Here is a 12,536-nt window from a genome sequence, read left to right as displayed (position 1 = left end):
ACACACACACATACACACACCAAGAACAAGAATATTATGGTAGCATTTTAACTCTCTTTAGCAGTGAAGCCTTTCTGGCTACTCTGCTCATCACTTTGGTGACCTTGGGGAAAGTATCTAACACCTTTAAGTAACAGTTTCCTCCTCTATGAAACCGGGTAGTTAATATCTTCGCTGCACTTACAAATAGGATTACTTAATTAAGATAAGGAATATGGGAAGTTCTTTTTTTAAAAAATAAATTTATTTATTTAATTTATTTATTCTTGGCTGCGTTGGGTCTTCATTGCTGCGCACGGGCTTTCTCTAGCTGCAGCGACCGGGCGCTACTCTGTTGCGGTGCGTGAGCTTCTCACTTCGGTGGCTTCTCTTGTTGCGGAGCATGGGCTCTAGGCGCGTGGGCTTCAGTAGTTGTGGCTCACGGGCTCTAGAGTGCAGGCTCAGTAGTTGTGGCGCACTGGCTTAGTTGCTCTGCGGCATGTGGGATCTTCCCGGACCAGGGCTCGAACCCGTGTCCCCTGCATTGGCAGGCGGATTCTCAACCACTGCACCACCAGGGAAGCCCAGTACTTTCTATTTTTAATATTTTATACTTTGTCATACAATCAGAAAAGGATTCAAGGTGGTTAAAAAGCACTTTGGTGAACTTTAAAGTGCTACTTTATAGAGTTACTATTTTTATGACTTCTTTTAAGACCGTATTCCTCCCTAGAGCAGTGAAGAAAACGTGTTGGGCATCTATAGGAGTGGCACTGTACTGGGCACACAAACGTGTATCTTCGTTTTAGTTGTATTGCTACCACTACTTCACTTTATTACTTGAGGAATTTACTGATACGATCTATGTTTCTCCTTCCTCTAAATTATGGCCAAGGACCCAGCAATAGCTAAAAGGACTGCCTTCTCAGAAGGTGAGATAACAGCTTAGAAACAGATGAAAATGTTAATAACCACAGTAGCAAACAGCACTGAGAACTTGCTCTGTTCAAGGGACTATGCTATGGAGTAGGAGCTAGTACAGCTGTCCCTCAGTACCTGCAGAGGACTGTTCCCAGGACTCCTGTGGATACTAAAATCCACAGATGCTCAAGTCCCATATATAAAATGGCACAGTTCAGTAGGCCCTCTGTACCCGTGGATGCGGTGAGATGAGTGTTTTCTCTTTTCTTTCTTTCTTTCTTTCTTTTCTTTCTTCCTTCCTTCCTTCCTTCCTTCCTTCCTTCCTTCCTTCCTTTCTTTCCTTTCTTTCCTTTCTTTCTTTCTTCCCTCCCTCCCTCTCTCCCTTCCTTCCTTCCATCTATCTATCTATCTAATCTATCTAGGCCACACCACGAGCCTCTCCGGATCTTAGTTTCCCAACCAGGGATTGATCCCACACCGGCTACAGTGGAAGCGTGGAGCCCTAACCACTGGACCTCCAGGGAAGTCCCTTCTCTTGCTTTCAGAGATGAGGAAACTGCAGTTAAACTCAGGTTAAATAACTCCATCTAATTGATACAGTGGCTACTAGATGCTGAAGTCTAGATTTGATACTGTCTCTAATTTCTACCCCAACCCCATGAGGAAGGAATTACTCTATTTCACAAGTGCAGGAACTGAGGCTGGCTAGGTTCAGTCATTTGCACTAATCTTCACAGCAGATATAGGTCAGATCTGGATGTGAACCTGGTCTTTCTAGGCTCAAAGTCTTCGTGCATTGTGACACACCACTCCCTCCAAGCATAACTTGAACCAAACGCAGCTTCTAATCCAACCAAAAGATAATTTTAATTCAAACCACACTTTCAGTTCAACAACTGCCTTTTGCCAATGAAACAGACATTTAGAACAGTCAAATGTATTTTCACACTAGTAAAACAACTTTTGGCCTTGGAATAAACTGCCTAGGTTTTAAAATACTTGCTTCAATTTATTCAAATAACAAAATGTGTTTCAGTAAAAATGCATGGAAAACATTTTTCCATGTAGCTGATGTACTGAACTAATGTTAATCAGTTTTAATAATAAAGTAGCACTAAACTGAAATAGAACTGAGGAACTGATCAAATGAGGCCCATGTCTTCTAAAAATATTAAGAACTCTTAGTCTAGGAAGCTGAGAAAACTGAACAAGGACTAAGGTAGTTAATATTTCTTTTGTCTTGGGATGAAAAATGCAGTGTGTGAAAATAATTTCCTAATCCCAGTGAGAGCTCACCCAGGACTGATAAAAAAAAAAAAAAAAAACCAAACACTAACCTGAGGAACAATTCTAAAAACTCGCCTCAGAAAAAAATGGTTTTAAAGTTTTATTAAATTAGTCTATCCCAAACCCAAACTTGAGACATTTTCTCTTTAACTGAAGTAACATGTTAATCTTGACATTTAGATAGGATCTGCATTTTTTTTTTTTTTAACATGCAGTGTGAATCATTTGCTGAAATCTTAAGCTCTACAAAAGTAAGTACAAGGGAAATGGAATTTTGCTTTCCAATTCAGGGAAGTGACTTAACTCTGAGAAGCTTTATCTTGGCAGGACTAATGTGAAAAATCTCTTTAAGTATTAGAAGTCCGCAATATCCATCAATACACTGATAATTCTGATTAAATAAATTAAGTATATTCTTTATAAATTTTGATTGAAAATCCACTATTAAAATATCTTCTAATTTTAGATGCCAAATACATTACTGCTTCAGAAGATCATAGCCTATCATAATGCACTTTACACACTCTCTCTCAAATGACACTACGTATGCTAAAAGAAGAAAGACTTTGAAAACTGGGGAAGGTGACTTCTCAATCACAATTAGCCATCCCAGTACTCGGGATGCCTCGAGTGAGGGGACAGTGAGGACAGCCCCCACCTTCCTCCATGAAAAGCTGGGGTAAGACAGGCCTAAGAAGCAAAAGATGGGCTTTTTAGCCCACCAATCTACCTAATCATCCAATTAAGAAGAGAAAAATATGGAGTAGTATCATCTTCAGATAACTTCTGAGGAAATAATAAATAGTAGCTTAAATACAGAAAATCTCTTTAGCGGAAAAGATGTGTTCAGAGTAAAGTTACTTGGAGAAGGCTCCCTGGAAGGGTAACCTTGGCTAGCTCAGTCATACCTCCCTTCAACCAAGCTACTTCTGACAGCTCCTCAGAGACCAGTGCCACACTCCGTCTCCAGGCACTTAGACTTGCTTTTCTTCCTGCCCTGTCTTGACAGGAAAGAAACCTTAAATGTCTCCTGTGGCTTAAAGGATAATGCCAGATTCCCACACACATTTCTACCTGTAATCTGGTCATAACCCACCTGCCAGCTCCTTTCTTCCCTACCCTACCAGGCATTAGCAACAGATAATTTATTGAGTGCTTACTTACCAGGTGTCAGGTCCCATATGAGGTGCCTGAAGTCTAAAACATGACAATCCTATTATGTAAAGTAATTATCCCCATTTTACAGATCAGAAAACTGAGGCACAGAGAGCTTAAATAGCTTGCCAGAGGTCACAGAGGCACCAAGTGAGAGACTCAGGATTGATGTCAAGGCTGTCTGACTCCAGTCCACTACTTTTGAACTACTTAGAACTTGTCTCCTTATAAAGCTCACATCATCTTGTTAGAATGAAATGATTTATGATTCACTTCTTGACAGGTTTATGTAGTGCTTGACATATACTAAGGACTCAACAAATGTTATTTTCATCCCCATTTTACCTAGCAAAAACAGCACAGCAAACAAATCTACCTTAAGTTTTAGTTATTTGACAGCTCAACATGAGTCAGACATATAATGAGGTTGCCAAAAAAAGTAATCTTAGGCAACCTTACTAACTGCTCAGTACGGAGAACAAGGAAGGTGACAGTCTTGCTCTGCTCTGAGCCAGCCAGACCATTCCCGGAGGTCAGGGCACTACTCATTAAAGAGGCCATCAAGAAACAGAAATCACCCGATGAAGAGGATTGAGGGGGTTATAGAAAACCCATGCCAGTGAAGACAGATCTGAATGAAGTGAAGATGGTTAAGTATGAGACAGCTGAAATAATAAGATGATGCCTAGGCCCTAGGAGTGAGGCTCAGACTTCTGTATTTTGCAAAACCTCTCCAGGTGATTCCTAAATACATTAGCATTGCAGAATCATTGCTCTAGGGCAGAGTTCTCAAACTTTTAACATGCATCAGAATTTCCTGCAGGGCTAATTAAAGCACAGAGTGCTGGGCCCCACCCCCAGGGTTTCTGATTTGCAGGCCTCCAGTAGGGCCTGATACATTGCATTTTAATAAGTTTCTAGGTGATGCTGCTGCTGCTGGTCCAGGAACCATGCTCTGGGGGAGAGCCCAGGATCAACTGAGTGTATTTTAGCTATAGAGAGGTTTTGACAAAATACAAGGGAACCTCTATAGAAATAGAGTTATCCACGACTGAAATGCACTGCCTGGCAAGTAGAAGCTGAAAACACTGCTCCATCACTGGAGATGCTCACGCAAGGGTGCTGGGAGGGGGTGACACCAGGCAATCTTGTCTCAGCTCACAAAGCCTATGGCTCTCTGTGGCAGGAAGCATGCAAAGGAAAGCTACGTCTCTGTTTTCAGTAATGTTTTTTTCTCTGCAAACCGAAATACAAACTCAGTTCTAAGCTTAAAAGTAATGTCTTTAAAAATATCATTGTAATTCCAACCAAATTCTATACAGGGTGTCAGCAAGCCAGTGGATAGTTTGGCAAGCACCAGTGGAGAAGGGATGGATCCATTTTTGTGTCAGTAGGTTTGCTGGAGAGGTGCACATTTCTGTCCCAGCAAGACAGAGAAAGAATAAATTTCGTGTGAGAACAATGTGTAACTGCTAAAGGTTAAAAACAACAACAACAAAAACCTAAAAGAAGCCCCACTGCCGCTTAAAATGTTTCATTCCACATTTTTATCTAGAACATCATGATCTGTTCACTTATATTTTAACCAATTTATGGGACAAAAAAAGGTGAGGTAAAAGTTGATTGGACTAAAATTATACCCTTAGTTCCCTGAAATACTCATTTTGTATTTCACCACAATCACTGCAATTGTGTTTTTGAGACATAAAAGAACAAGACTGTGGGTTGACTGGAGTTCTACTATAGAGAATCCAATTAGGTACTATAGAAATAAAACTCCTTAAGTTGGACAAAGATGACCTTAAATGTGAAACATCCAATTTATTTATTGATTAGCCAGCAAATACTCTGGCTAAATCTTTTTTTTTTTTTTTTTTGCCAATAACACAATATGACTTAGGTCCAAAGATCTGTCTTTTCTAAAGCTGTACATTTTTCATGCAATCTGTCTAAAATGGTGTCTTCCAAGCTACCCTGTAAGTTTAAGAGGTGACATCCTCCCAATGTGACTTTCCATGTTCAGCTCAATATAGCTAGCCTTGCATATTAATACTGAAATGAATTATTTATGCTACATCCATTAAATACTTTTAAAATAGATTCTTGAGGTTTCACTATCCAAATCTAAACTCTGTACATCACTAAACCATTTCATCTTCTCCAAAACAGAATTAATCTCTGAGGTACTTTTTAACATGTCTTTCCTCAACCACTTATGTGGAAGATATTCTTGATAATTTCCACTGTAACTGGCATCAATAAGCAAAGATCCCCTACGTCAGTTCCTTCATTTGAGCTTTTGACCTCTACATTTCTTTCTTGAAGTCATTCAACTATATGTTGACTAATAAAACATCAGCATTCCTCCAATATCAACCTTCTAAAAACCGTAAAGTTTTATGATTATTTAAGCCACCTTTAAGGTATGCATAATGGCAGGAAGAAGCAAAATTCTCAGGCTGACACCTTGTCCTAAAAGCCCTTTTATGATTTCTGACCCGAACGTTCGGAGGACTGACCTGAGGATCCGAGTCCAGTCTGCGTAGACATGGGGTGGATCACACTGGACAAAAGACCTTTCAGTGAGCCCTGAGCCAGTGGCTTCTTCATAGGTTTTCTGGCCTGAGGAATCCAAGTCAGGCAATGTTCTAGACAGGAAGTCTCTTAGAAACAGCTAGGGGATGACATTCACTTGGTCATTTCCCCCCAGAGATACACCTCATGGTCAGGTCTCCTTAGAGCATCCTGGGGAATGTCCCTGAGGTCAAGTTCTGGGTTTAATTCACCTCTGGATTTCCTCAGCACCTGATTAGAGTGCTCTGGACACAATGGTCAGTCAGTAGTTGGTTAGCAAACAAAGGTGGTGGCTGGTTTTCTGAGACTGGCTACAATGCTAAAAATGAAAAAATGCCCTTGGCCTGCCTCTTCATCTATCTTAAGTCACACCGCCTTTATTCAGTTTCTAACTTGATTCCCACTTCAAACCATCCTAATCATTCTGAACCCTGGGTCTTTCTCTTTGAAACGCCAACAGGACTCTGTACAGTGTTACAAGTGTAACAGTGTTAACACTTGTAACACAGAGTCACAGTGTTACCTGTGACTCTGTACAGGTCACAAGCAACTGCTATCTTAGGTTGCTGTTAAGTGTCCCCCAACTCCCTGAGTGCTCTGAGGGCAAGGATAGTGTTTATCACTATTTCATAGACCCACAGTACATAAGTACTGTGCCCCAGAGATTTCTTAAAAGAAGGAAAGACTAAATAAAAAACTGTCACTGTTTTGAAAAGCAAAATGAATACACTTATATGCATCATTCACAAAAGACTTGGTAAGAGAGGGAAAGCAGAGATAACATTTAGGCAGGATGGAACTTTGGTATCTTACAGCTGTTAAGCTGGCTTCTTTCTTTACTTTCTGGGGATAAAAAAAAAAGGTAGTCTATTAGATTATAACATTAGAAAACAGTGTAGGAAAAAAATAAGTGAAATGATAAACCCTTTTCTAGCAGCAAGTTTACCTGCCTGCTCTATCCCAAGAAGAACTGGTTTTCCAGGGTGAAGATCTTGGTGATGATGAAAATTACAATACATGTTTACCGTGTGCTTGCAATGTACTGCTGGGCTCTATACAAGCATTTAATATTTGTTTGCTTACTCCTTACAACATGCTTTTGAGGTAAGTAATCTTGTTCTCCTCACCCTGTGGAAGCAGCTGGGACACTGAGAGGTTAAGTAACTTGCTCAGAGACACAGCTAAGGACCTGTATCTGAATCTGTGCTCTACTTCACCTCCTTGAGAAGCCGCTTAATCTGACAAAGGGCACTGGACTAACCAGATGGTTCCTGCACTCCTCTAACACTAATCCTAAACTTCTCTTTTGGTCTCCCAGCTATGGCACCCTGGGGACACAGTTAAATGACTTGAAATCTTAAGAGGCTATGTTGAGAAAAAGGTGTTCGAGAAGAGGAAGGTAAGGTGCTGGCTCCCTGACAGGAGCTCTGGGGAAAAGAAAGAATGCAAGGGGTAACTGGGTTTTGCTGGGTGGAGGGTGATGTAACGTCTTTTCACTGGCCCCTCGTGAAATCCTGAGTAAAAGCTCCATCACAAATGCTCTACAGTGTGTCTGCTTTGGGGGGATCAGAAGAATGGCAGAGCCCTGCTTCAGAGGTGGACCAAGTACATGCTGGGGACAGAGGGCGTCCATAAGTGATGAGTCACAGTAAAAACACGAAGAAAAGTAGTTTATCAAAAAACCAACAAGGAGGAACTGATTTGAAATGGTAGGTGAAGTTCCCCCTCAAGGGTTAGGATTTGTATCAATTTATAACCAACTCATAAAGGAAAATGTAGTACAAGTTTTTAAGCTATATTAGCATTTAGTACTCAAATATATTAAGAGTGACTAGAATTCACCCATTTGGCCTTTAGGACCTGAAGGGTCTGTAGCCCCAAGTGCTGACGTGTCCAGGCAGCTTTATTTCAACTTTTCCGCACTCACCGGTAGGTGGTTTCCGGAAGGAGATCTTTCATAACGTGGGTGGTGGTATTGCCCACGGTGATGCTAGTGTCTCCAAGATCAATATTATAAGCAAGGATTTCAGATCCATTATTGCACGGTTCTTCCCAGTTCAGTACAAGGCACACAGAAGGCGGATCAGGATAGACATTGAGGGTCTCCTCCTCCAGGACACACAGAGTGGAGACAGGGTCAGGGGCAGATGCTGGTGTCTGGCAAAGGACAAGCTCACTGTATGGTCCCACTCCAGCTTGATTAACGGCCTAAAAGACAGAATAGCGAGACAAAGTCCACGTTACCCCATGAGCACGTTCTAATGCCTCCACGTTAGGCGTTAAATAAATCTAAAGTAACATGATTACTGCTAGAAATGTAGGTAGAAATAAATCCTCCACAATGTGATGTTAATACCACTTTCTAAAACATACCAATCACATCTTCCCTGCTAATGAGAGAACATCGCCATCACCGTTTCTTATGAAAAACAGTTTTAAAATAACACTTTATATTTGCATAGCCCACTTCAGTTTATGTATTGTCTTATGCAATCTTCAAAATAACCATCTGAGGAAGATAATATATGGTAGGTATTCTTATGTGCCTTTCACAGAGGAGGGAACTCAAAGTCGAATTAAGTACTCAGGCCCCAGATTTAGATGCCAAGCTGGGACCAAAATTCAGTAATCTGACTTTTAACTCAAGTGCTGCTCTGGAAGAGCTATAGGAATCTCAGGAAAGATACCTACTGTTTTCCATGTGAATGCTAAATGCATATCTGAAGTCAGTGCTCAGCCCTCATCTGACTTTACCTGAGCGTCACCACTGACACCTGACCACTCACCGCTTTCAAATCCTCACTCACTCGGTCTCTGGGACCATCTTCTTGTTTCTATTTTGCTGCTGCTTCTCAATCACCTCTCCTGGCCGCTACTCATTACCGGGATCTGTCAGCACTGGAGGGCACCAGGCCTTGGGCCTTGCACACCTCTTTGTCATCTCTGCTTAAACTCTTGGACATCTCATCTTGTCTCAGGGAAATATAATGCCATTTATATCCTACTCCCAAATTTATTTGTGTAGCTCAGACCTCCGCCCTGAATGCGAGGCTAGTGTATTCAACTGCCTACTGAATACTTTCACTTAAATGTCAAATAAGTATCTCAAACCTAAGTGTCTGTACAGCTCTAAGACTCCACCCCATCCCTGCTCATCAAAAACCCCACCGTCCCTCCTGTGGTTTTCCCCATCCTTCAGGTTGTTCACATCACATCTCTGAGCCACTGTTGGACATCTTCCTTCCTCTCATACCCCTGCCCAAAGCAGCAGCACATCCTTTCCCAACCTAGTCCAACTACACTCTTTCATATCTGATTGCTGTAATGACCTCCTAACTGGTACCTGTGTCAGCCCTTGCCCCACAGTCTGTATTCTTTCAATGGCCTCTCACCGGATACAGAATAACCTCTGGAGTCCTCACAACTGCCTATAAGACCCTATCTAATCTGCTCACCACCACCACCTTCCCAAAGAACCCAGGACCACTCCTGCCTTCATCGTCTACTACCCTCCCTCTGCTCCAGCCACACTGGCCTCCTTGCTGTTCCACAGGGACACTAAATTTGCTCTCATCTCAGGGCCTTTGCAACTCGCTGCCCCTTCTGTCCACAGAGCTTTTCCCCAGACATCTACACAGCCCATTCAATCGTATTCTCAGGCTTCTCTCGAGTGTTGCCTTTTCAGGGAGACCTCTTTGCACACCATATTAAAACTTATAGTCACCCCTACCCCAACTCCGGTGACCCTCCTCATTTCTTACTTCCCTTCTCTGCTTTTATTTTCATCATAGCATTTGTCACCGGAATAGTATATATTTCATTTAATTACTCTCTTGATTAGAATGTAAGTTCCACAAGGGCAAGGTTCTTGGGTTCACTGCTGTAGCCCTGGCAACTAGAACAGTACCTGACACAGAGTGTGTGCTCAATGAATGTTATTAACAATATTTTTTTCCTTATAAGAACATTTGGGGACTTCCCTGGTGACACAGTGGCTAAGAACCCGCCTGCCAATGCAGGGGACACGGGTTTGATCCCTGGTCCGAGAAGATCCCACATGCCGTGGAGCAACTAAGTCCGTGAGCCACAACTACTGAGCCTGCGCTCTAAAGTCTGCTAACCACAACTACTGAGCCCACATGCCACAACTACTGAAGCCCGCGCGCCTAGAGCCCGAGCTCCGCAACAAAAGAAGCTACCGCACCGCAATGAAGAGTAGCCCCCTCTTGCCCCACGCGCAGCAACAAAGACCCAATGCAGCCACAAAAAAAAAAAAAAAAAAAAAAAAAAAAAATTGGCAACCTCCTTACAAAAAAATGAAGGTGAGTACTCTAAAATCTCATTTGCTTCACAGGAAAGCTGATGAGGACAAATTATAATACAAAAGGAAAGTAGTCTGATCTCTTAAATCAAAGGTTCACTATAATGTCTGTGTATCAGTTAATTTCAAAGAAGCAAGCTAAGAGCATTCATTTGTTATCAAATCACTTTTGAAACTCTTCTGTAATATTTTTTTACGTCAAGTCCTATTTCATGACAACACCAACCTTCTTTCTGGTAAAATTTTTATGTCACAAATTAAGAGTACAGTAAGTCCCCTACATATGAATGAGTTCTCTTCCGAGAGTGTGTTCATAAGTCCACTTTGTTCATAAGTCCAACAAAGTTAGCCTAGGTACCCAACTAACACAATCGGCTATACAGTACTGTACTGTAATAGGTTTATAATACTTTTCACACAAATAATATATAGAAACAAACAAAAACTAAAGAAAACATTTTTAATCTTACAGTACAGTACCTTGAAAAGTACAGTAGTACAGTACAACAGCTGGCATACAGGGGCTGGCATCGAGTGAACAGGCAAGAGGAGTTACTGACTGGAGGAGGAAGAGGAGGTGGGAGATGATAGAGCTGAAGGATCATCAGCAACAGGAGACGGAGGGCAAGCTGCAATTTCACGTGAACTAACTTACGTGCGAACACACGTTTGCAACTTCGAAAGTTAGCAACTTGAAGTTTCGTATGTAGGGGACTTACTGTATATATTTAGAGATTTTATTTTTGGATACAAATTTATCACAGGGGCAGAAAAATAAGATACTGTGGAGCCCAACTTTCATATGAACTAAGGCTTTAATCACCATGTAACAGAAGGAAAAGAACATGGCTGTTAGAGTTGGAGCTTTGTTCACTTCGGGATTCCTTTATTTACTAACTGTGTGATCTTAGGCAAATTAACATCTCTGTTTCCTCAGATGTAGAATGGGGATAGTAACACATAATTCATAGAGTTATTGTAAAGGTTAAATTTGTTAACATGTCAAATCCTGGCAGAGTATATCAGGCCAGCTGTCAGTGCTTCACTTCCCTCCTTCTCCCTGGGAAAACCAAGAACAAATCAGCAATAGCAATTTTCCTAAATTTTCCTAAACCAATTTTCTTAAAACAAAACAACAATGAAATACTTTATTTTGAACTAATTTTAGACTTACAGAAAAGTTGCAAAAATAGTGCAGAGAAATTTCCATATAATCTCTCACCTTGCTTCCCCTAATACCTTACATAAGTGTAAAACAATGATCAAAACCAGGAGACTAACACTGGTACAACGGTATTAATGACGTACAGACCTTAAGTAGTTAGTTAGATTCAAATCTTACCAATTTCCGATAATGTTCTTTCTCTATTCCAGGATCCTGCCTAGCTTTGTTCTATGGAAAATGCTCTCTCGAGTTATACCACTTATTATATTGCCAGTTTACAAAGGAAACAATTCAAAAGAATCTTACTAAAATATAAGAGTATGTCTATAATATACAATATGCTTCATGTGAATAGAATTACTTGGGCACATGGTAATTAAAATATTCAAACAAGAAATGTTCCACTCAATTTTTATAAAACACAGTATAGGTATCACAGTGATTTAATTTTTAAGGCACCAAACAGTCAAAAGAATATTCATCTTTAACCTGGCTTTGTACCAATGTCAAATGAAAACAATTCAGATTTGGTCTTCAGGTATCAAGAAATCAATACAGGTTGGGGAGACCCCTTTCCTGGCAATACTTCTTTAGCATAGCAATGGCCTTGAAAGTGCTATCCCCTTCATAGGGTCTGACTCATTTTATGACAATTAAGTATAGACACTTGAAAATATTTACTATTGTTGACAGGGAGGCAAGATTATTATGCAGGCTCTATTCTTACCAATGTATCTTTTAAAATGCAGTTTGGGGAAGTTTATACTAAGTGACAACATATACCCCGAAAGGAAGAAAACGAAGTAGAACATTTTAAAGAGACACTAAAACTCAAAAGCAGATTGAAGTTGTTTCCTGTGATGGCAGACAGTTTTTATTTATATGCTGCCTTGTTCCAAAAACAGGAGTGTAGCACATAATTTAACCTCTTCCCAATGACTCAGCATGGTGGTTATAAAGCTCAGACAACGTGCTATGACCCCGACTCACTGACGAATGGTTAGTTACATCCCAGGCCCTCCATTCTAGAAGGAAGGTGTGTATAACGAAAGAGTTTAGCCAGAAATGTTTATGACAAAACAGCCTTCAGAATTCAACGGAACAGCTTCAGTTGATCTGGAAAGTTAACTTAAG

The 12,536-nt window shown here is 40.8% G+C and overlaps 1 protein-coding gene across 4 annotated transcripts in view; it reads right to left on the bottom strand.

Annotated features, from left to right (window-relative positions):
• Positions 1–12,536, bottom strand: part of FNDC3B (fibronectin type III domain containing 3B) — a 357,724-nt gene that overhangs the window by 32,226 nt on the left and 312,962 nt on the right. For all 4 annotated transcript variants that reach the window (XM_059065627.2, XM_067034020.1, XM_067034019.1 and 1 more), the window contains one exon: positions 7,844–8,124. In XM_059065627.2, coding sequence (XP_058921610.1) covers positions 7,844–8,124 — 281 coding nt within the window. The remainder of the gene's footprint in view (positions 1–7,843; positions 8,125–12,536) is intronic.

Source organism: Kogia breviceps, chromosome 5 (genome assembly GCF_026419965.1).
Source record: "Kogia breviceps isolate mKogBre1 chromosome 5, mKogBre1 haplotype 1, whole genome shotgun sequence".
NCBI lineage: Eukaryota > Metazoa > Chordata > Mammalia > Artiodactyla > Physeteridae > Kogia > Kogia breviceps.
This window is presented reverse-complemented; position numbering and strand designations above follow the sequence as displayed.